Source organism: Ammospiza nelsoni, chromosome 9 (genome assembly GCF_027579445.1).
Source record: "Ammospiza nelsoni isolate bAmmNel1 chromosome 9, bAmmNel1.pri, whole genome shotgun sequence".
Taxonomy (NCBI): Eukaryota; Metazoa; Chordata; class Aves; order Passeriformes; family Passerellidae; genus Ammospiza; species Ammospiza nelsoni.
In genome coordinates, this window is record NC_080641.1 from 33,200,660 (window position 1) to 33,225,204 (window position 24,545).

Sequence of the window (24,545 nt, forward strand, 5' to 3'; positions counted from 1 at the left end):
ACCCATCTGAGTGCATTTCGTGTTTCCGTGTCTGGGTGACGTGGGCTGGGAGTGAACAGCTGTCCCGGAACTCAGCACTTCCTGAGCACCAACATTTGCTGATCTCCACCAGAGCAGTGCAGGCAGAGCAGCTGGCTCTGGCCATGCCCTGAGCTCTCCGGCCATCCCTCCCCACCTGCCTTGTCCTTTGGGTCACAGCCCACGGGGAAGCTGCTCCCAAAGCCCCACAGAGCTGGTGAAGGTGCTGAGAAGCTGATGCAGATGCCCAGCTCTGCAGGCTGGGGCCCTTTGCTGGGAGCTGGCAGCAGAATGTGCTGCATTTTCCCACCCAGGAGCAGCTCTGGGTTAGGGAGGAGTTCATGCACAGGGACCATGTGGAACTTTGATGTGTTTGTTGTGCTTTGCTGTGAAAGAAGCAGGGAGCAGCAGCACTTTGCCCCTGCACCATGGGGCTCTGTCACAGCCCCTTGCAGTCATCAGCTGCCTCCTCTTGCTCTGGGGGACGTTTGGGGTGCCTTTTCTCTCTTTTGGGGCCATCAGTTGTGGCTGTTTGGATTATTGTCCAGTGCTGATGACAAGGCACAGAGGTGCAGCAGAGCCACTGTAGTGATGCCATACACATGTTCTCCATAACCTTAATAACCTTACACTGGGAAGCTGGAAAAGTCAAATCTCTGTTTTACTGTAGAATTTTAAGGGGAGAGGCCTGGTTCTGAGAATATCTCTTTTAATCTCTTGTTTTTAAGCGCCTGGTTTTTAGGCATGAGCCCCTGGAGATGCATGTGTTTGCCAGCAGTGACATGAGTGGATCCACTTTAAAATTAAACAAGTTCATGCCTCCTGCCTTTAAGGTATGGCATGATTGCATTTAATTAAAGGAAAAAAAAAAAAGAAGATCAGTTCAATAATTTATTCTCTCCAGGAGTAGGGGAGGAAACTCCAAGGTAATTGAGAAACCCAAGTTGGAAATGAAAGAGAGATCAATATTTATTTGCTAAGCCAGTGCAAATAATACAAGCTGCAGCCACAAGCCACAGGTCAGACCGACAACAGAAGGAACACAAGAGTGGAGAGAAACCAGTGCCTCGTCCTGAGTGGCGTTGAAGACTTTATAGGTGACAAAAAGTCCTTGTATCTTTTATGTTTTCTCTTTCACAAAGACAAAAACACAACATGGGAGCCTGTGACTGTGACACAATAATTAAAAACGCAATAGGATTAAAGTGATCAGTTGGAAGGACAGCTCAGTGACAGAATCCCCGGGTGCCCGGCGTGGCAGGGATGTGATGTGCAGAGCACTCTCCCCTGTGGCATAAATCTGCCACTGCACAGGGACTGCTTTGTACCGCAGCAAAGCCGCTACTGCCGGGGACAGAGGAGAAAACCAGCGGAAATGAAACTCGATGTAATCCTCTTTTCCTGTTAACTATTCCATAGCCTACGTGGGTACCCACAGAAAAGTCACTTATGAAAGGTACGAAGCAAAAAACCAACAAAAACAAGAAGACTAATCTTTGCTATAGTGACTATAGTCTAAACTGAAGGACATCAAACAGCATTTCTAAGCACAAATGCTTGGTCACATAAATGGAGAAATTCTCTACAAGTTGCATATTTAATTAACTCTCATGCAAAAAGGCCTGGCATAGGAAGAAGCTGTGTCCATGGTGCAGGGTGCCCTGTCCCAGCTGCTTCCTTAGCCCCCTGCTACGTCCATGCTGCTCACACAGACACAAATCTTTGCCAGAAGCAGAGGGGAAGTGCTGAACTCGTGACCTGCCACCACAAAACCACTGTTCCAACACTTCCTTCCTGAGGGCCAGCACTGAGCTGCCACGGGCATGACCCTTCCAACTCTGCTGTTCCCTTTCTGCTGCGCTTCAGGTGAGCAGCTCCCCAACAACCCCAGGGGATTATTTTGATGCAGCTTTTCTGATTTGGATTTTACTAGCACAAACCTTTTGCTTTTCTAATATAAAATTACTGTATCATATTTTTATAGCCCTTCCAGATCTGGTGAGAGCACAGCTCCTTGTGCCATCCCGCTGGGGCTGGGCTGTGGTAGAAGCAGCTTCTGCTTCCGTGTTGCCTTGCAATTAAAATTCCCATATACTCTTTGAGATAAAAAAAAAAATTCTTGCTGCTGCAGAGATCTATTTTATATCTTAGATATCTTTTATCCCTGAAGTGTCCAAGGCCAGGCTGGATGGGACTTGGAGCAGCATCATTTTGTGGAAGGTGGCCCTGCCCATGGCAGAGGGGCTGATCTTTAAGGTCGCTTTCAAGCCAAACTATTCCTTGATTCTGTGATGTCCATCACACAGCAGCAATGTGGTGCTGCAGGGAGTTTCCCCCACCCTGAGCCCAATCCCACCTGAAGCTCAGCGTTGGCTGTGGCCACCAGAAAGTCCATATTGATGCTGAAGGAGCTGTGCCAGAAGCTGTATCCACCTGGGAGAAATTTGTTTCCTCTAGGAAGAGGTGAGTTGTACTACAGGGAAAATTGAAAAGAGGAAGAGTGCTCTCTGCTCATTCCTCAGCAGGAGAGCTGGAGCTGGAGGTGTGTGTTCCTGGTGCTGTGCTTATTTCCTGATTCCCATCCTGGGAGCTGCAGCTTCTTCCTGGAGGTCTCAGCAGGCTCCTTGGAGTGCAGCTGTTTCCCAGTTCAGTGCATTCACTGGTGTTAACCATTGGTTGCCAATTGTTGCAGTGTGTTGTAATATCCTGTTTTAAACTTCCGGGTTCTTCCCCAGGTGTGCCAATACCTCTCTTCCTCTTCCCCCCTCGCCCCCTGCTGGGCTGTCAATCAGTTTTAACATTCCAGCAAGGCGTAGTGTGGTTCTCACTTTCAAAAGACGCCCCTATGCCCAGAGGTCATTGGCCTGTCTAGGTGTCATCCTCCCCTGAGACCCTGCACCTCCCACCTGGTTGGTGGCTCACCTGCCCCTTCCTTCCCCCTCCCCCAGGAGCTTAAAAGGTCAATCAGGCCATGCGGTTGGGATTCTGTTGGAGCTGTTAGACCTCTGTGACCATGGAATAAAGCTCTGGATAGTAACCCTCTGGCAGAATCTGTCTCCATCCTCCTCACCATAGCCTGAAGCCTTCCCTCCTGAGGTAAACAAGCCTGGACTTGTTCACTGCCCAGCTGCAACCTCCAGCAAGCCAAGGTGTCTCTGGGGTGATACACCTCAGTTGCTGCCTTTGGCCCAGCAGCAAGGGTCAGACGGGCCCAGGCACAATCTACCTGGTAATATTGGGATTCATATTCCAATAGCCAATCTTGGGACTGTTTCATTGTGTAGATGATGGTTCAAAATAGTAACTTGATGCTGTTATTTCCCAAGGCAGCCTCTTCCTCCTCAGACTGTTGAGTGCAGTTTAACTGCATTGTGTGTTGCTGGAGCTCACCCCACTGCCCTTGGACACACCAGCCACTCCGTGATGCTGGGCAGGTAAACAGAGGATTTTGCATATTGTAATTCTAGCTGTGCTGCCAGGATCATTTTTCCCATCATTTCTGTAGGAATTGCCTTTGCTTTTACAGTGCCAACCTCCTGCAGTGCAGGGACAGAGACACAGGGCATGGCCAAAGCCTACAGCCCCTGCTGGACATGGCCTCTGTTGGTCTTCACTGGGCAGAACACTTCATGACAAAAATGCTTTGATACATATTAATTATGTTTGAGACAAGTTAGATAGTGACTTTTTGTTTATATAAGTACATCTTAAGGAAATGTCAAATTAATTAATGTGTTAATGTTATAAAACAAAAGCTGGTATTGCTCTCCCACTGTACCCAGCCATAGTGGGAGGCTCCACAGTGCAGTCTGTAGTGTCCCTCATTTTGCCAAGGTGAACCATGGCCCTCCATCACCAAATTAGGAAATCCCCAAGCCCCTCATTAATTTACAGTGCCATAGGACAAGCCGAATAATGCCCTGGAAGCTCCCTGGCTGATCCCATGATCACACCATCATGGGATACAGACTGCAAGGTCTAATTGTGAAAAAAATGACTTTACAATTGCTTTGAAAGAAATAAACCACCCAGCCTCCTGCTAGGGCTGTCAAGGGCTTATTTTCAGCAGCCCTGACAAAGGATTCTCCATGTGAGGAGGATGGCCAAGGCTCCCCTAGCGAGGCACAGCACAGATCTTGTAGGGATGTGGGGCCATTGCAATGCCCATCATGGGCTGGAGGCTGAGCGTGGTGTCTGGGGGTGCCTGGAAGGTGAATTTCTGGAGCAGGGAGGTGAAGAAGAGGAAGAGCTCGGAACGGGCCAGCAGCTCTCCCAGGCAGGAACGCTTCCCTGTGGAGACAGAACCCACAGCATCCTCAGAGTGTGCTCTTGCTGCTGAAAATGCTTCTGTCTGCCCTTAGGACTGTGGTCCAGCTGTGCTACCCCATTGCTGGGTGAGTTTTTCAATCCAAACCAAGCTTCCCAACAATACTTTCCCATTACAGCATGGTCTGCCCCCAGATGCATGACTTTTTACACACACACATATAGTAGCAGTCCTAGTAAAATATATGTATTGTATAAGGGGCCTTGCCCCGATCCTAGTTGTTCTAAATGGGCTGCAGCTGTGATGCCCTTAATTGGGCCGCAGCTGTGGCTAATGAAGATAACTGGGATAAAAGGGGGTGGGTTGGCCAGTCAGGGAGAGCCTTGGAGGGGCCCTAACGAAGAAGCAGGAGCAACACTGCTGTGAAGAGCTGCTTGTGAGAAAACCACCCAGAAGGTATGGGACTCTAGAAATAGGATAACAGCAATATGCATACAATAAGTGGTGACCCCGACATGATAGAAGATAGGACAGCCGAGAGCTGTGGCAGTCTGAGAGCTGGGACTCTAGAAATATAACAACAACACACACATGACCTGGATGTGCCCATGCTGGGAGAGCTCACCCAGGAGAGCTACCACAAGAGATGTTGGTGCTGGTGCTAAAAGCAACTTCCCTATGGAAGCTGCTGCCTGGGGAACCCTGTGGTGGCCACAGTGAGGCCCCTGGTGAGCTCAGCCATTGGGGAGAAGAGCAATGGTCTCAGTGAAGATGTTCCTAAAATCTCTGGAATTTACATGGTTTTTTATTCCTCCTCATTTCTCTTCGGTGCACGTGAAAGACAGAAAAGGGCTCCAAGTGTGGTTGTGGTGCTGTGGCGAGGCAATGGGAGCATTTTGAGCAGCACCTCCAGGGTGCATCTGCCCTTGCCATTGCTGTTTTCCTCTCTGTCTCCACCCTGCAGTTGGAAACCCAAGCCCATGTGCGCCATAATTCAGCAAATCTTACCTGTAGAAAATGGTAGAAAATACTCGTTTTTCCAGAACTTTCCATCCTTCAGAAAATGCTCGGGGTTAAAAGTATCAGGGGTTTTCCACTCATTCTTGTCAAACAGCAGAGAGGTTAAATTTGTCATTACAATAGTGCCCTAAGAGGAAAAAAGAAAAATAAATCACACTTCTCTGGCACTGACAGCAGGAGGGGCAGTTTTATCTTCCAGTCTCCTCTCCATGAAGAACATCCTTAGTCAAATTCTACTGAAATTATTTGTGCAACTCCCCACTGCAAGCCCAGATTTTCTACTTCTTGTCTGTTTGGAGGTGCAGTTATGTAACTGCATTTTCCCTCATCAGCATCATTTTAATCTGTTGAATCTTGGGCTAAAGTCCCTCTAAGAGCTGGGAGCTGTCGAAGGCATGTATGGGGTGGGGCACTAATCAGGGAGCTGGAGAACGTTGGATGGCAAAATCCATGTTGAGCAGGAGTGAACTCTGGACAGGGCAGGGACAGTGTCTGCACAGGAGGGACCTGGCCTGGCACCGTGCCTGGGGAGCTGAGAGTGTCCCTGGAGTGCCAGCACTTCCCAGCACTCTGGAGTTTACCTTTGGGATGTAGTATCCATCCACGTAGGTGTCCTCTGATGCCATTCTGGGCACGTTGAAAGGGATAACGTTGCCTTTCCTCTGCACTTCGTGGATGACAGCGTTGGTGTAGTGCAGCTTGTTCCTGTCCTCCAGGGCTGGGGGCCGTGCCTGGCCGATGACCGCGTCGATCTCGGCTTGCACCCGGGCTGGGAAAGAGCAGGAATGAGCCCAGGGAAAAACCCTTGCAACGATACGAGGGTATTGCTGTAAGGGTCTACTAAAGCACCTCTCATAAGAGGTGGGGACTCTCACAACTGGTCTCTCACAGAGCTTTGAGGGATAAAAGCAAGGCAAAATACGTTTTTGTTAATTGTACCTTGAATTTCTGGATGTACGGCCATAAACAGCAACGCCCAGCGGAGCGTTGAGGACGTGGTCTCAGTCCCAGCAAACATCAGGTCAAGTGAACAGGCCATGAGGTGCTCCTCCTGGAAGGTGTTACTGTCGTGGTCCTTCAGGAGAAGGAGTGTTAGTGCCACAGGAAGAGTGAGGCTGTCCTGGCACCAGGCTTGGTCCAGACCACCCCAAGGATTTTGGCAGATGCTGCTGACCCCTCGCATCCCCATCCTGCTGATGCACGGTTGAACCTGATGTCTGTCCTGAGCTCATAAAGGGCTACACAGGCAGCTCAGAGAACTGGGGCTCATTTCCCATCCCCTCTGGTTCTAAGCCCCACTCCAGGAGGGTTTTCTCCCCATTGCTGACCTTGGAGATCTCCAGCAGGTAGCTGTCGATGTAGTCCCGGCTCTCTGAGGGGTTCCAGTCCTCCTTGTGTTTGTTGATCTGCTCTTGCATAAATTTTTGCAAAACCCTCCAGTGTTTAAAAATTGTTTGGTGGGCTCCAGGTAAGTACTTCATTATAGATGGGAAATTGTTGTACAGCTTGGAATACAAAAGGAGAAAGACAAGTTGAATAAAGGACTTTAAAAACTCTTCTGACATCAAGACTTCAGCCTGCAATTGCTCTTGCTGAACTTCTGGAGCTGGTGCAAACAGCTCAGCTCCAGAAGAGCAGAATTCTCATTATGGGTTAACTTGTGTGTTACTCACTATTTCAGCAGGCAGGTTGGCAATCAGTGGGCAGGAAAAGTGATTTTGGATGAGAGAGAGCAGTGTGAGCTGGGTACAACTTAACGCAGAAAGAAATGACAGGCAAATCTACCCTGTGCAAAGGAACAGGGAATGACAGCTCTTGTGATGAAAACCCTGTGACTTAAGGTTGACTCCAGAGAAGAAACTATTCCCTGAGTTGGTGGCAGGAGGGCTGTACCTGGCTTGTGACAGCTCCATGGAGGGCAGTCATTTCATTCATCAGCTTCAGCAGTCTTTGGAAATCCTCATCGTCGTAGTCAAACCGATTGCCAAAGATGAGGGAGCAGATGACATTTGCAACAGCATTAGTGATTTTCAACTGAGGGTTGAAAGGATTCCCTGGAGAAGAGAAAGATCAGTTCTCTTCCACTCTTCTCAGAAAAGAAGAAAACTCATGTCAGATGTAAAGTAGTCAAGAAATATGAATGAAATGAGTCCCTTAATGGGCTCTGTCCTATGTCAGTGCTTTCCTGGGGTACCTGGCTGACCCTGAGCTGGCCAAGGACAACCCCAGTGGTCCCAGTTCAATCAGCTTATGGAGATGTTTTTACTTCTGAAAACAGGGTCTGCAGGATGTCATTTGAATTCATTGGAAACATCAGCATTTATGCACATGCGGTATATCCCAGAGAGGAGTAGACAGAAGGTGGGCTGTGAATAATGCTGTGGGTGTTGCCTGGTGCATTCCCCAGCCAGTTGGAAGGCAAAGCACCTGTAGGAAGGAGCAGGGATGCTGGCAGTGTTGTAGCATCGCCTGCAAGGTGTGGTATTTTTCAGCATGCAGTGACATTATAACAGGCTCTACCAGGATGAACACTCACCCGTCCATCCCTGAACACATCCACCAGGCATCTGCACTCCTGGATTCACTCACCCTGTCCATCCCTGAACACATCCACCAGGTATCTGCACTCCTCCTGGATGCACTCACCCTGTTCATCCCTAAACACATCCACCAGGTATCTGCACTCCTCCTGGATGCGCTCCTCCAGGCTCCTCTTCCCCAGGCCAAAGTTCCGGAGTGTGGTCAGGGTGAACCTCCTCTGTGCCTTCCACAGGTGCCCGGTGGAGAAGACCAGTCCTGGAGGACACCCCTGTGAGCCAAGGCCGATCTCCCACTGAGGGAGAAAAGTTCCAGGGCTCTGCCTTGTCTCCAGCTGACTCAGACCTCTGCAGGGTCGAGGCTTGGATCTTACACCTGATGTCTTGAGGGGTAACTCACCGATCTTGGTGAAGATCTGCTCATCGATGGGAAGGTCAGGGCGTTCCAGGAACTTGTCCCCTTGGTTTACGAGCACTTCCTTCACCAGCCGCATCCCAGTAACCAACACCATCTTCATGCCGCCCATGTTCAAGCCGAAGATGTCACCATATCTTTTAATTATCTAGGAGGGGACATGAACAAAAGGGGTTTTCATGTACAATGGATGTTCCTGGTGAGACCAGGACACCCCTGTCACAGGACATGGGTAACAATAAAGGAAGAGTGGGAGGAATGTGTGCACTCTGCCTGAGTGCAGGTTTTTTTTTTTTCCCTCTTTTCCTAAATCAGTGATTAGGATTATGTTAATTGGCCATAAATCAAGCAAACCTCACCACGTTTGACTTTTCAGTCCTGTGTTTTTCCAGTCCCCCCTCAGACCTGTTGGGTTTGTACATCTGTGACTGCACCTGTGGCATCGTGCTGTGACCTTTGCCCATGGAATCACTCCACACTCGTCACCCTGCTTGGACTCAGGTAAATGTCACCAATGAGGACAAACCTCCTGCCAGCCTCCACTACCTGTGGGGTTTGGGTTATCCCTGTCCCTGCATGGCTGGGGAGGTGAAGCTGCAATCCCTCCATCCCTTCCCCTTGCTGCTCACCACCCACATACCCTCTGCACTCCACCCACAGGATCTTTGAAGTCTACGAGGTAAAGGTGCCCCAAAAAGGGCAGGCGGAGGGGGGTGGGAGGGAAATTCTTTGGATTTCTGTTCTTCATGTAGTCTGCGATGAGCAGGAAGATGAAGAGAAAGATGAGGAATGTCTGGAGGGAGACACTGTCCCAGAGGAAGTGCAGCATGGCTGGATGCTGGGGCTCTGCAGGGACGTGTCCCACAGCAGGTCAGGCAGGTTGAGCTCACAGGGCGCCACTGAGGCCCCCAGGTCCAGGGGGAGATGGGTGATGTGCTGGCACAGCTGGGGGTGCAAACACACGACAGCAAGGAGTGGCTTTTTGCAGCCTGCTCTTGGGGCTACATTCACACCCCGGCTTTCCCAGCTTTCAGAGAGGATTAAACCCCTTCTTGATTAAACTCAATCATTTCCTCTCATCTGACTTGAAACAAACGCACCATGAACCAGAACACCCCCAGCTTCCCCCGTCCCCTCCAGACTCCTCTCAGTACTTGACTAAACCCCAGTGCTCCATGCCCTTGTCTAAAGGACAGAAATGAGCTTTGTGGTATTTAGAATAAAACCTGGCAATTTGAGCATGCAGCTCCCACAAACCCATCCCCCAGGATGACCCTGCTCCCTCCTTCCCAGGTGTCCTCACTGTGCTACGTCCCAGTTTCAGCTTCTCAGGGAGTCTGCAGCTGCTCCGAGAGCCTCGTGCTTTCCTTGTTTACAGCAGCTCCTTTCCTGGTATGAGGAGTCCTGGCCAAGCCCCTGGTCCCAGGGGACACGGAGATAAGGTTGCACAATCTCTCCCAACCCATCTGAGTGCATTTCGTGTTTCCGTGTCTGGGTGACGTGGGCTGGGAGTGAACAGCTGTCCCGGAACTCAGCACTTCCTGAGCACCAACATTTGCTGATCTCCACCAGAGCAGTGCAGGCAGAGCAGCTGGCTCTGGCCATGCCCTGAGCTCTCCGGCCATCCCTCCCCACCTGCCTTGTCCTTTGGGTCACAGCCCACGGGGAAGCTGCTCCCAAAGCCCCACAGAGCTGGTGAAGGTGCTGAGAAGCTGATGCAGATGCCCAGCTCTGCAGGCTGGGGCCCTTTGCTGGGAGCTGGCAGCAGAATGTGCTGCATTTTCCCACCCAGGAGCAGCTCTGGGTTAGGGAGGAGTTCATGCACAGGGACCATGTGGAACTTTGATGTGTTTGTTGTGCTTTGCTGTGAAAGAAGCAGGGAGCAGCAGCACTTTGCCCCTGCACCATGGGGCTCTGTCACAGCCCCTTGCAGTCATCAGCTGCCTCCTCTTGCTCTGGGGGACGTTTGGGGTGCCTTTTCTCTCTTTTGGGGCCATCAGTTGTGGCTGTTTGGATTATTGTCCAGTGCTGATGACAAGGCACAGAGGTGCAGCAGAGCCACTGTAGTGATGCCATACACATGTTCTCCATAACCTTAATAACCTTACACTGGGAAGCTGGAAAAGTCAAATCTCTGTTTTACTGTAGAATTTTAAGGGGAGAGGCCTGGTTTTGAGAATATCTCTTTTAATCTCTGGTTTTTAAGCACACTTAGGCATGAGCCCCTGGAGATGCATGTTCACCAGCAGTGACATGAGTGGATCCACTTGAAAATTAAACAAGTTCATGCCTCCTGCCTTTAAGGTATGGCATGATTGCATTTAATTTAAAAAAAAAAAAAAAAAGAAGAAAAAGAAAATCACTTCAATCATTTATTCTCTCCAGGAGTAGGGGAGGAAACTCCAAGGTAATGAAGAAACCCAAGTTGGAAATGAAAGAGAGATCAATATTTATTTGCTAAGCCAGTGCAAATAATACAAGCTGCAGCCACAAGCCACAGGTCAGACCGACAACAGAAGGAACACAAGAGTGGAGAGAAACCAGTGCCTCGTCCCGAGTGGCGTTGAAGACTTCATAGGTGACAAAAAGTCCTTGTATCTTTTATGTTTTCTCTTTCACAAAGACAAAAACACAACATGGGAGCCTGTGACTGTGACACAATAATTAAAAACGCAATAGGATTAAAGTGATCAGTTGGAAGGACAGCTCAGTGACAGAATCCCCGGGTGCCCGGCGTGGCAGGGATGTGATGTGCAGAGCACTCTCCCCTGTGGCATAAATCTGCCACTGCACAGGGACTGCTTTGTACCGCAGCAAAGCCGCTACTGCCGGGGACAGAGGAGAAAACCAGTGGAAATGAAACTCGATGTAATCCTCTTTTCCTGTTAACTATTCCATAGCCTACGTGGGTACCCACAGAAAAGTCACTTATGAAAGGTACGAAGCAAAAAACCAACAAAAACAAGAAGACTAATCTTTGCTATAGTGACTATAGTCTAAACTGAAGGACATCAAACAGCATTTCTAAGCACAAATGCTTGGTCACATAAATGGAGAAATTCTCTACAAGTTGCATAATTAATTAACTCTCATGCAAAAAGGCCTGGCATAGGAAGAAGCTGTGTCCATGGTGCAGAGTGCCCTGTCCCAGCTGCTTCCTTAGCCCCCACTACGTCCATGCTGCTCACACAGACACAAATCTTTGCCAGAAGCAGAGGGGAAGTGCTGAACTCGTGACCTGCCACCACAAAACCACTGTTCCAACACTTCCTTCCTGAGGGCCAGCACTGAGCTGCCACGGGCATGACCCTTCCAACTCTGCTGTTCCCTTTCTGCTGCGCTTCAGGTGAGCAGCTCCCCAACAACCCCAGGGGATTATTTTGTTGCAGCTTTTCTGATTTGGATTTTACTAGCACAAACCTTTTGCTTTTCTAATATAAAATTACTGTATCATATTTTTATAGCCCTTCCAGACCTGGTGAGAGCACAGCTCCTTGTGCCATCCCGCTGGGGCTGGGCTGTGGTAGAAGCAGCTTCTGCTTCCGTGTTGCCTTGTAATTAAAATTCCCATATACTCTTTGAGATAAAAAAAAAAATCTTGCTGCTGCTGCTGCAGAGATCTATTTTATATCTTAGATATCTTTTATCCCTGAAGTGTCCAAGGCCAGGCTGGATGGGACTTGGAGCAGCATCATTTTGTGGAAGGTGGCCCTGCCCATGGCAGAGGGGCTGATCTTTAAGGTCGCTTTCAAGCCAAACTATTCCTTGATTCTGTGATGTCCATCACACAGCAGCAATGTGGTGCTGCAGGGAGTTTCTACAACCCTGAGCCCAATCCCACCTGAAGCTCAGCGTTGGCTGTGGCCACCTGAAAGCCCAAATTGATGCTGAGTCTTGAGTGCAGAGCTTGTGTCCAAGGCCAGGAGCTCGCTCTGAGCAGGGACACCTCAGGAACCCTTGGCTACTTGGGTGCTGCAGCATTAGGGGCTGCTAAGTGGTCTCTGGGTGATGGACATATTCCCCATGGAAAAGTCAACATCAAACCATGACTTTGCAGCTGGCAGACACTTTTCTGGGAATTGCTATCACTTGAAATTAGGGAATAAGGCCTTTAAATCCATGCATTTTGTCAGACTGGTAGCGGGGAGCAGGAATGAGGTGAAGGGAAGAGCCCCATTGTTTGCTGCAGCGGGCAGGATGTGGCCCTTGTGCCCTGCCCCTGCCACCCAGATAGCGGCGGGTTCTGGACCTCCAGGGCCCATCATTTCAGCCCAGAATCTCTGGGGTGGTCAGGGGAGGGTCGATGTCCCAGTTTGTGAGGCTGAGGGGGGCTGTGGGGCAGCCAGGCCCGGCTCAGTGCCGGGGCACGGCGCAGAGCTGGAAGGGTTTGGGGCAGCGCGTGAGGCTGAGCGTGAAGGCGAAGGACAGCGCGGCCTCAGCTGGGGCCTGGAAGCTGAACTTCTGCAGCAGGGCCACGAAGAAGATGAAGAGCTCGGTCCTGGCGAGCTGCTCCCCGGGACAAGCCCTCTTACCTGGAAAAGGAGCACAAAGAACCCGACAGAGTGCCGAGCGAGCTCAGCCAACTCCGAGGCTCCTCCGGGCCGCGCCGCCTCGCACAGGCTGCGGCGGCTTTTCTTCCTGGAAAGGTTAGGTGGCAATGTTCACCCACACAATCTGCTCAAAGCTTCCCCAGTTTACTACCGAGCAAACTGCGCCTGTTCCGAGAGGCGAGGAGCGGAAACTGTCTGAACAACCCAGTTATGTAACTTCTGCAGGAAGAAAAAGAGCCTTTTTCTTTTCCTTTTTTTTCTTTTCCATCCTGCAGTAACAAATTGATTTCCTCCCCGCTCCGAGCAGCCTCTATTAACTGTGACTGGGATTTTCGCTGTGGGGATGGGCTGGAAGCTGAACAAGAGCGGTACCCCCTACTCTATAAGCAGTGTCTCGGGGAAGAAATAAAAGCCTTGCAAGAAGAAAAGCCACCTCGCCATCCATCACCCTACCTGCAGAGAAGGGCAGAAAAGCCTCCCGCCTCCTGTACTGGCCGTTTTCCAGGAAATGTTCAGGATTAAAGGTGTCGGGAGTCTCCCACACGTTTTTGTCGAACATTATCGAGGTCAGGCTGGTCATCAGGGTGGTGCCCTGCGAGAGGTGGAGAAAAGGGGCGATTACGCGGAGAGGAGCCGAAATGTTGTCAGACTGGGTTATTATTAGCTCTGTAAATTACACTGTTTTAACGGCAAAACGGGCCTTTCCCCCACCCCTAAGCTACGTAATTAAGATGAAAGCTGCAGGATTGTTCACTTGTGTGTGTGTCTTTACAGATTACTGAGTTTTGATCTGCATCCTGAGCTGCAGTAACAGGTGATGGTAATGCAAACTAACTTTAAATTGGTAGCATTGCATTCCCATAGGACCTTGAAGCAATTTAATCAAGTAATTTTCAATTGATTTTTTTAAAATGTGGTTTTTTTAGAAAAAAAATTAAACTGATCTGGTTTATCTCCACATTCTCCATCAGCAAGAGAAATATTCTAATCAATGGGGAAGAAAATGCCTGAATTTTTAAAATTTACCTCAGTGCAACCAGTCATATAGAGGGAAGAGACTAGTTATATATAAATCCTATATTTGCTTTTGTAATTGCAGAACAGTGTGTGTGAAACAATATTCATTACCTGTCTTTCATCAAGTGCTACTTTTAATAGATGATTATTAATGTTGTGTAGAATTAACAAACCCCAACTGTTTGCTTTCCTATGTTTCCTCTATTCCCATAACATGCTGAGGGTGTCTTTTACAAAATTTAAGGCATAAACCTTTTAAAATTATCAATTACAGCCAACACCTTGAGGATCTCACAATTCTCCTCTGTAAGGAGGTGAGATCTATAACAACCCCACAGAATCCATCAAGAAGGCTTGTATTTTCTCTACAGTTGTGATATTTCTGTAAGATCCTGGCTGGCTGGTTCCCCTTCAGGTGAGATTCAGGGCTTGGGCCCTGAAGACCCTGCTCTGGTAGGACGAAAGCTGGTGGGACGAAGGCTGTTGGGGTGAAGGCTCCTGGGACAAAAGGCTCGTGGGGTGAAGGCTGGTGGGACAAAAGGCTCGTGGGGTGAAGGCTGGTGGGACGAAGGCCGGTGATCCCCACGCACTTTGGGCAGGTGGAAGCCAGCCAGGGTGGTGTCGCTGGTGGCCATGCGGGGCACCCCCAGGGGCACCACGTTGCCCACGCGCAGCACCTCGCTCAGCACGGCGCTGGTGTAGGGCATCTTCTCCTTGTCGGCCATCGAGGGCTGCTGGCACTGCCCGACCACGGCGTCGATCTCCTGCTGCACTTTCTCTACAGGGATCAAAAAAAATTAAAAATATCCCTCTTCATAGAATTTTTAGGGTTGGAGAAGCCCTCTTAAATGATCAAGTCCTACCATTAAACCAGGACTGCCAGGCCACCACCAAACCATGTCCCGAAGTGCCATCCACACTCCTTTTGAACACTTCCAGGGTGATTGCCTCACTCCCCTGGGAAGACTGTTCCAGAGGGAACAGTCTTCCCAGCGATAACTTTTTCAAACTTGAAGAAATTTTCCCTAATATCCAACCTAAACCTCTCCTGGCACAACCTGTGGCCATTTCCCCTTGTCCTGTCACTTGTTCCTTGGGAGAAGAGACTGACCCCCACCTGGTTGTACCCTCCTTTCAGGGAGTGGTAGAGCATGAGAAGGTCCCCCCCGAGCCTCCTTTTTTTTCTGGGCTAAACACTCTCAGTTCCCTCAATAGCATCTCCTAAGACTTGTCCTCAAAAGGTTCCCAAGAGGATACCTGGGGCACAGGCATATCCAAGATGTGGGAGAGCTGGGATAACTCTGTTCCCTGAGCTTCCCTTACCCAGTTTTGGGCTAAGCAAAGGACCCCTGAGTGGCCCTACCCTGAATGTGGGGGTACGCGGCCATGTAGAGCAGAGCCCAGCGGATGGCGGTCGCCGTTGTCTCTGTCCCAGTTAAGAACAGGTCCAAGGTGGAGCACAGCAGGTTTTCCTCATGGAAGTAGGAGCTGGTGTCACCCTTAAACTTGGAGGAAAAACATGGCAATGAAAGCTCTTATTCTGGAGGGGATGCTTTTAAAACCCAATCCAAAATCACCTGTGCGTAACTGAAGTCCTACTGCTCCTTTATCATCTACACCTGGGCTTGGAAATTTCCAGCCTTTCACTGGGTTTCAAGCCCTATGGACTGTTTTGACAGACACCCTGGTTGCTGTAGAGTGGCTCTTGAAAGCAGGTAGCATTTTTAAATGTCAAGTTTCACAATAGCAAACACAGGCGTGCGAGTGCTCACAGAAACATGAATATGTTCCCCGAGAGTCCTCCTACGCCGTGTGACAGAACGAAAAAGGGAGAAAGACAAAGTGTAAATCCTTTCAAATGGAAAAAAAAAAAATATGTGTTTCTAAGTGATCAGGCTTCTGCTGCTGCAAAAGTTTGATGTGGCAGAGGTAGGGAGGGGAAGGCAAGAACTGTGAGGCAAGAACTCCCCTGACAAAACAGCCCCGAATCTTCTCTGCTCATTCTATGGGTTAATCTTTAGGTGGTTTTGGTTATTTGCTTCCTACCTTTTCTATTTCCTTCAGGTAACAGTCAATATAATCTCCTGCCTCGGACTGGTCCAAATCCTCTTTGTGCTTCGCAATCATGCCTTTCACAAAATATTGAAGTTTCTCCCAGTGCCTGAAGATTTTCCTGAAGGGTCCTGGCAACCATCTCATGATCAAAGGAAAAGCATTATAAAGCTGGTAAGAAATCAAACAGAGCAAAAGAGCATTTTTTGAGTTAGAAAAGAGCAGGTATCATAGCTGAGAGGATGGGACTCTCAATTAATTGATTAACTCTGTTTGCTACCATGAAAAAAAATTATCCTTGCTGTAACTGTCCAAATTGTACAAATTTATTTACATAGGTGTAAACCAGTGCAAACAAGATAAGAATTGGACAGATATTTCCTCCTGATAAAGTTCTCAAATTCTGAATGGCCAAAGCTGCCCCCTAATGTGAGGTGGCCACAGGTGAGGTAGATGCAGATGAGCCCCTTAGTGTGTCCCCATGGAGGGGACAGAAATCAGACCATGGTGTGTGGCCACACAGAAAATACATCACCACAATCCACCTATTTGGTTTCTAAACCTGGAATCTCAATTTTTTTTCCCTAAATAGAAGTTATTTAAGAAACTGGTTGGGATATGGGTGTGGAAAAAGATAGGAATTTTCAAAGTGTTACTAGTTCTTCTTTTTAGATGTTCTTTTGAGATCTTCTTTTAAGGTTTTCCTGTTGTTTTTTTGGTTATGTCAGGCATAAGATTGGTTTCACAATCCTGTAGTATTTTTTTTTTTCCTCCATGTGTCTCAATAATTTCAACTTACTTCCTTGCTTTCCTGGTAGGCTTTGTGTATAAATCCCATCTAATGTAAAACAATTCTCCTGGTCATCTTCCTTTAAACACGGCTCTTTTTCTACAGGAAAAGGCAGATTATACCAATGCCTTAGAATCCCCAGTTTCTGAGCTGTTCCATGCAGCTGAAGCTGGAAAAACATCCCAGTGGCTTTACCTGGCCCCAGAAACTTCCAATGAGCAGCAGCGTTTCAGCCAGGGAGTGCAGCAGTTCCTGGAAACGGTTGTCATGGTAGTCAAAGCGGCTCCCAAAAGTTATGGAACAGATGATATTTGAAACAGCACTGTTAATTTTGTAATGAGGGTCAAAGGGCTGTCCTGGAGGAAAGAAAAGGAAAGGAAACTGCCTGTAGGGAGGTTGTGGCCAGGTGGGAGTTGGTCTTGTCTCCCGAGGAACAAGGGATAAGAGGAAACAGCCACAAGTTGTGCCAGAGGAGATTTTGACTGGGTATGAGGGAAAATTTCTTCATTTGAAAGGATGGCAGGCTTTGGAAGGGGCTGCCCAGGGCAGTGGTGGAGTCACCATTCCTGGAGTGTTTGAAAGGTGTGTAGATGTGACACCTGGGGCCATGGTTTAGTGGTGAACATGGCAATGCTGGGTTAATGTTTGGACTCAGTGAACTTAAGGATCTTTTCCAACATGAATCTCTCCATGATTCTATGATTCTAAAGACAGCTTTCATTTGTTTTTGCTGTTCAGTCTCAGTCAAAACCATATTTTCTGTTAGGTCCACAGCTGTGAATCAGGGTGAGACCTACTTCTTACCCATGGTGGGGTTCAGGTTTCACCCCATGTCCTGGGGTACCCACCACCCCCATCACCTCCAGCATCCCACTGGAGCCTGGGCCAGGACATCCCATCCTGTGTGCAGCCCAGGCTGCTACTAGGCAGTGACATTAGCACTGAGTTGCCCAAGCAGGGTCTGAAGCATTTTCCAGGGAAAACAACCAGCAGCATGCCATGCTATGGCTGTCAACTTTGCCCACTTCAACCTGTGTTTGGTGCCAATTTTAAACACCAGGAGAGGATCCCTCAAAACTTTTCCCAGGGCAGGGAGCCCAGGACAGCCACACTGCAAAAATACCATTGCCCTGGGCTTTAGTTGTCCACCATGAAGAAATCAAGGGAGCTGGAGGAGAGAGGGGAGAGGGTTGCAGATCTCTGTGCCCACCTGTAAACCCCAGTAACAGCTCATGTGGCCCATAGAGCCCATTAATAAAGTGAAGCGTGATGTGATGCTTGTCACATCTGTGTTCTCTGAGAGAGCTCCTGAGCAGAGACCTCCATCTCCTTGGGTAGCCTGGAGAGCCACTTGCTGTGACAAGAGACTGATCTCAGTGACAAGCCCAGTCCAGCCCTGAGCTGCTGCTGAGCATCACTTTGAAATGCAAGGCACTCCTCGCAGCACTGCTGCTCTCTCCACTCTTCAAGAAAGTAATTAAACCAGGCTGGTGCTCAGATATTAGAGTGATGGACATGATCACTATTTGTCATTACTAATGGGAAGAAAGGCCCAAACCAGCAGCTTAATTAGTTTATTGATTAGGACTATAGAAGACTATAATCAATTGGCAACATGGAGTATTTGGCCTGTTCAGTGCAACAGCAATTAAAATGGAGCAAGTTTAGTATATAATTTCACAATTCCTTTTTAGATCTTTCTTGTTTACTATATATAGCTCCATAGAATTAGCTCAACCCCATCTGCTTCTATTTAAAGCTGAAGTGCAACATCACCCATGTACCAACATACAAATTATTCTTACTAATATCCCTCTGGCAGTTTTTAAAAGCTGGACCATAAAAGAGCAAGGCACACGCTTCATCTGTGTGCGATACAAAGGGAAAGCCTGACTAAACAAGTTTTAAAATACTTTACAAAACCAAGGACAAGCAGAGGTTAACTAAGCCTCTGAGTGGAAGTGCCTGATAGCAGGAGAGCTGTGTTTATTCCTTCGCAGAATGCATGAGACACTTCCTTAGCCATGTAAACACTCATGCTTTAATAACCACCTAGTATATATTTGCTTAATATTATTAAGGAACAGCTAAAATAGGAGGCCTGAGGTCTAAAATAAGTGCTAAAAGGCACAGTCTGGAAGTATAAGATAGAGATTTGAGCTATTGAAGAAATGTTTTGCATGTTTGGAGCTGTGCTGGGGTAAGAGTTTTACTTCTCATCATTCATTTAGCTGGAAGCTCTGAGCACAGTGCTGTGCATTAACCCCCACCTTTCTCCTCCTCAATTGTCTCCACGAGGTACCGACTCTCCTCTTGCACTTTTTCCTCAAAATTTACAGCAAGGCTTTTCAGTGTTGCTAAAGCAAACTTTCTCTGCTGCCTCCATATGTGCCCGTTGGATGATATAAGCCCTGTAGGTGGAAAAAACAGGTGAAAAATCTTCTCTCAGGGTCATCTGTGAGTGTTAGGGTTCTAAAACCATGTCCATTCATCATGGACAAAAACCCCAAACCAAGGCAAACAAAGCTCGTGGATGTGGAAAAGGCTATGGCTTTTCCTGGGAATTAAAATTCAAGAGTAATTGGCTTATGCTAAAGATCTAGCTTTATGGATTTGCTTTAATCTGCTACTTTGTCACTTTGCGTGGGAAAAAAAGGTGTAAGCCAAAATACTCTGAGTACTATCACGCTGTTGGCAGAGCTGCAGGCAGGAGCACCCCGTCTCTGGAGCTGTGTGCAACTCAGGCAGGGAAAGTAAAGGAGCAATGAAAACCAAGGGGAAACGCTGCAAGTGTATCGATCTTTGGGCAGCTTGCATTTATTTCTCCTCTTTCATTAAAACCTGGTTTTGAGCCCATCCTCATCCCTAAATTGCACAGAGATTAAAACATACCCCTGTGAGATTATTAGTATTCTTGCCTTCCCTTGTGCAAACTTTCACAGGTGCAGCTCACAAGGGTTGAATTCAATCGTTTTCTTTCCCTCTAACAGTGATCATTCCAGACATGAAAGTTTTGTCCCAAAATCCTGGTGGCTGTGCTTACCAAAGCCTTTAAATATTTCTTGGAGGAGTGGAATATTTGGCCGGTCAGCAAATATTTCAGCCTGGTGGACAAGAGCTTCTCTCACCATCTGGTACCCGTTGACCACCACGAATGTCAGACTTCCAAACTGCACGCTGAAGATGTTCCCGTACCGACCCGTAAGCTGAAAGAGAGTCCATTGTCCTCTGAGAACAAGAATATGGGAATGTTCAAAACTCTCCAGGCCAAGACCTTGAACAGGGAAATCTGACTTTGAATTTAACCCTGCTTGAAGCAAAGGGACTTCAGAGAAACCCAAACCCGAGCATGCAGCTCCCATCCAATCTCAGCTACTCCATGAAGGCTGGAGAAGGCATGAAAAGGGCTGGAGAGCTTTAGTATGGGATAGATGGATTGTTTATATTTGTTATCTGGTGTGACCTGGGCTTGACCAGGTGTTTCCATCAATTTGGCTTGTAACAAGGATGTAAGCTGCTTTCTAACTGATGGGCATCTGCTCTGTCCCTTTCTGTCCCACCACCTGGGTCACCACACTCAGGCTCTTCCTGCTGAGGGCAAAGCACAACAAATTATCCCTTTCATCAACTTTGTGTCCAGAGCAGTGTGGTTTCTTCTCCAGCTCTCCCATTTAGACAGGAGCTCTAACTGCTTATTGCTAGACACGTACTTCTAATTTTAAGCCTGACTGCATTTATGGCCAAATTGCAGCCATTTTCCTTGCATGGACTTTGCTGGCATTAGTGTCTCCTCTGAGATGTATAAGGGTAAAAGAAGGATCATATCTTCTCTCTGTCAGGGTGCTCATCTTCTTCTTAGAATAAATCTACATGAAAGGACACACAGGGTCACCCCAGACTGCTGTGGTGACTCACGAAACCAGCTTGGGACCAAATGGGTGTCTCAGTCATTGTGTGCTTGTAAGTAAATGGGATTAATTTTCTTAATAACTGTGTGTATTGCCAAAATATCCTAACTCAGGGATTCCCTCAGGGACCACCCATGCTGGTGGCCTGAGAGCACCCAGGGTAGACAGGCTAGTTGTCAGCCTGCCAAGCAAAAGCAAGAGACAAATAGTCACCAGAAAGGATTTTTGCAGTCAGCATGTCAGAACTTCTTCCACCTTATCAGAGAGAAATACTCAGCATGCATAAAATCTCTCTCTTTTTGTCTCTGGTGGGAGTAAATCCTTTCCAGAGAGATCATGCCCTCTTTCTGCAACACAGAAGAAGCCACAGGACAGGATTTTAAATGTTTCTTTCAGATGTGATGGGGTGAATTGTTGGCCTCTGAGCAAAGACAATGACAGGACAATTTCCAGAGGTGATCTCCAAACAGTTCCGCTGTCACACAGCACTTTTCACCTTTCCCCCAGCCTGGCCCAGCCCTTCGGAGCCCTTTCTGAGGTCCAGATGGAAATGGTTACAGTCAGATGGGAAGAAAAAGAAGGAACATATAGGGCTTCCTCCGTTATTGATTTCTTTCCCATTGGACCATCCTACTCCCCTGGAAGAGGAGGTGATTGTGAGAGATAAAACCAAGAAGGGTCATCTATCTCATGTGGTTGTTATATACCCAGCTCTGCAGAGGCTGCCCTTGCTGCTTCTCAGTGTAGTGATAAGAGTCATGGAAGGATAAGATATTGTTAGTAGGGAAAATGTCTGTGGAGCTCTTACCTTCTGCAGTGCAAGATGGAGGGGCTGCTTAAAGTCCACAAAGGTTCCCACGAGAGGAAAGAGCTGTGGCCCTGGAGGGAAATTCCTGGGTCGTCTCTTTTTCACTAGGTCAATAATCAAAAGAGACAAGACCAGAACCACCAAGAGCATCCGACCATTCAGCTTTTTCGAGAATGACACAAAATCAGGCCAAAACTGAAGCTCCATCTTGGCTGATGAACTCGCAGGTTTTCATCCCAGGAAGGGACTTGATTCTGGTGTTACATTTGCTAAAACAGGAGTAAGCAACGACTGGAGAAGAAACAAAAAAAGCTAAAATGCTGATAGCTGACTGGAAGCTGCTTTTCCATATACACCTGCTGAATAACTAACTTTAAACTCCAGGATCTCCAAAAACAACCCTGAAACCTCACAACATTTGGCCAAGCAAAAGCAATCTTGCAAACCTTTAGCTTTACATCTCTGTCAACTCCCTGATTTCCTTATGGAAGAGCATTCCTCCCTTTTGCCCTGAACAAGGGGCTCCTTTATATGACACCCCGCTGGGATTATCAGCACAGCAAACATTCGAGGTGAGGTGAAAGCAGCTTATGGGGCTGATCACATGTGGTGGGCGTCGCGCACTTTCAGGGATGCTGAGGCATCTGAGGTGATGGACACCACACAAGGGGCTGAGGGGCTGATCCTGTTAAGTGCTAAGCACCATCTGCAAAGGGCTGGGTGCCTTCACTGCCCACCAAAGCCTTCCTGGCTTTGCCAGAGCTGTCAGGGGAGGTTCAGGCAAGGGAAGAACTGCAGGGGCCCAGGGCTCTCCCAGCCACACAAATGAGAGTTAAAGGAGCTTAATTTCAAGAGTGAGAACATAGACTCATGTGCTTGCCATGGGATTGGAACTTATGCATTTAAATCTCCTGGGTTTTCTGAAAATCTCCTTTGAATAAGGCTTCACACTGTCCTGGGGGAAGGCTGCAGTGGACTGACAGTGACCTCTATGACTTGGAAGCAATCTTGTGTCACCTGCTGATATTTAGCTACAACTTGGTTCCAGCTCACTCTTTCCCTTTTTTTTTTCCCTTTTACGAAATTTACTTTTACAACAAATCTAAATGTATAGTAAAGCAAAACTATAAATAATGAGTTTTCAAGTTATTTGGCTAGAACTTAATATGAGAAATTCTGAAGGATGGTCATTTTTTACTGCCATAGAATCCTATAATGGCTTGGGTTGAATGAAAATTTAATATGAGAAATTTTGAAGGCTGGTCAATTTTTACTGCCATATGATGGTTTGGGTTTTTTTCATTTTTAAGGAAAAAAAAAATTAATATGAGAAATTCTGAAGGCTGGTCAATTTTTACTGCCATATGATGGTTTGGGGTTTTTTTGATTTTTAAGGAAAAAAAGTGCAGCTTTCCATAAGAAACAATAATTGGAAAAAAAAAACTGGTATTCTCTAGTCTTTGACCATTTTAAAAAGCTTTGCTGTCCCTGTCTTTCATTATCTTAGAAGCACAAGCAGGCTTTCTGACAGACCTGCACCTTGGCTATGGCAGGAGTCTTTTTTAGGGGCAAAAGTTATCTGCAACCCAACCCTTCTTGCTTTGAAATATTTACAGGTTCCTAGATGGGATTAGGCAGCAAACAAGGAACAGCAACGGGAGAAACATCTCACATCCCTTGTGTATAAAGCACATTTTACATGTCCCCATAGCACAGCTGTGAGCAGCAGTGGTTGGATGTGCTTTGCTTCTCCTCATGCCGGCGCGCCCACGGCGCTCCTGCACCACTCGCGTCCACGCGCCTCTTCCAGCCTTCCTGGTGTGGCAAGCCAAGCCTGGCTTACCAGAGGCTAAATCAGGATAGCAGGCTCGTGCTCCTCATCCTGGCACCGAGGAGATGACTCGGTTGGTGGAGGTGTCAGCCTACAGCATGCTCAGAGGGACTGTGATGATAAGGCGTCAACTTCTGCTAGCCCAGTTTCACTCCTCTGTTCCTCGCTGTGCCATATGATTTGTCAGCATGCACAGAGTGCAGATCCCTCTACCACTTGTGGCTGCTGTGAATCGGGCTACGTGCAAAGCCAAGGTGTTAATGTGTTCTTCTGGGTGGTGTTGTGGGGGTGGGTGCATCGTGGTTGACAGGAGAAATGTTATTTTTAGCAGGAGGAGCACATTCTGCATGTACTCACATGTGTCTTGTCAGTCAGAAACCTCAAGTCTATTCCTTTGCCTTGAAGCTTCACATGTCCAAATGCATCCTCTCACAAAGTTCTTAACATGCCAGATTTACAAAGAATTAGGGAAGAGCCTTCCAGTATTACCAGGGCTCTCCTAACCTTGGCAGACAGTAACACCAGCATGTTATCAAACTGTGGTGATTCTATTTTGGATCCCAGGCTTTAATCAACCCAGTTCTCAGCACGTGGCGATGTGCAAATCCCCAAAGCACTGAGGAAGTCACATCGCCATGGCACGTGGGCAGTGCAAAGGTTGTTGGACAACACCAATCTCTGCAGTATTGACCAGATCCTTATCTGTAAGATCTTGGTCACCTGCAGGATGAACTTGTTCCTCTGGCTAGCACCATGAATGCTGGAACTTTGGTGTTCTGCAGATCAAATAACACAAATTTGAGTTCATAAGAGGATGTGCACCCACACATCTAGTAGGGAACAGGATGTAGACCCACCTTCCCCCAGTTTCTCCTCAAATACCTCATCTGATGCCAGTACACAGCTTTTGACCACCTCACCTGAGCTCAAGGATACCATGTGGATAAATTGTGCCATATTGCATGGACAGGCACACATCACTGCCTGAATATTAAGGCATCTTGAACAGCCAAGAGACAGAAATTGGCCCATATGCTTTGTACCTTCTTCCCTGGCTAGATGTCTAACTGTGTGCAGAAGGTTTTGAAACACAAAGAGAAACATTCTGTTAAAAATGCAATTACCATTTGTTTTTCAAGATATAGTATCCCATTATTTTTTCCAGAGAAGTGAAATTCAATAAGGTTACAACAGAATGTAGTCCAACAGTTACCGTACTTTCAGAGCATTATTTAAGCTACAGAATTTCTTAATGATTAGAAACATATGTAGGAAAAATCACAAGCAAAATGAGAATGACTGGAGACAATTTTCCCCCAAACCACTTTTTTT

At 47.7% G+C, this 24,545-nt stretch overlaps 2 protein-coding genes across 3 annotated transcripts; both read right to left on the reverse strand.

Moving 5' to 3' along the window:
* Window positions 1–3,292: 3,292 nt before the first annotated feature.
* On the reverse strand, window positions 3,293–13,376 carry LOC132076802 (cytochrome P450 2J2-like). Of its 2 annotated transcripts, none has more exons than XM_059478132.1 (10): window positions 13,261–13,376; window positions 8,898–9,202; window positions 8,243–8,405; window positions 7,952–8,101; window positions 7,199–7,359; window positions 6,634–6,810; window positions 6,245–6,380; window positions 5,887–6,074; window positions 5,294–5,432; window positions 3,293–4,308 (listed from the first exon to the last, which is right to left on the reverse strand). In XM_059478132.1, the coding sequence occupies exons 2-10, from the start codon at window positions 9,084–9,086 to the stop codon at window positions 4,133–4,135; spliced, it is 1,479 nt and encodes a 492-aa protein (XP_059334115.1). In that variant the 5' UTR covers window positions 9,087–9,202; window positions 13,261–13,376; the 3' UTR covers window positions 3,293–4,132. The 2 variants fall into 2 exon arrangements, with proteins under 2 accessions (XP_059334115.1, XP_059334116.1); XM_059478133.1 differs by lacking the exon at window positions 13,261–13,376 and adding an exon at window positions 9,561–9,716 and having other exon boundaries at window positions 3,294–4,308.
* Window positions 12,611–21,589, reverse strand: LOC132076804 (cytochrome P450 2J2-like). The gene is made up of 9 exons (XM_059478136.1): window positions 21,383–21,589; window positions 19,710–19,872; window positions 18,937–19,077; window positions 16,862–17,022; window positions 15,871–16,047; window positions 15,188–15,329; window positions 14,415–14,602; window positions 13,261–13,399; window positions 12,611–12,789 (listed from the first exon to the last, which is right to left on the reverse strand). Exons 1-9 carry the CDS (start codon window positions 21,587–21,589, stop codon window positions 12,611–12,613), a joined length of 1,497 nt encoding a protein of 498 aa, XP_059334119.1.
* Between the last annotated feature and the right edge of the window lie 2,956 nt (window positions 21,590–24,545).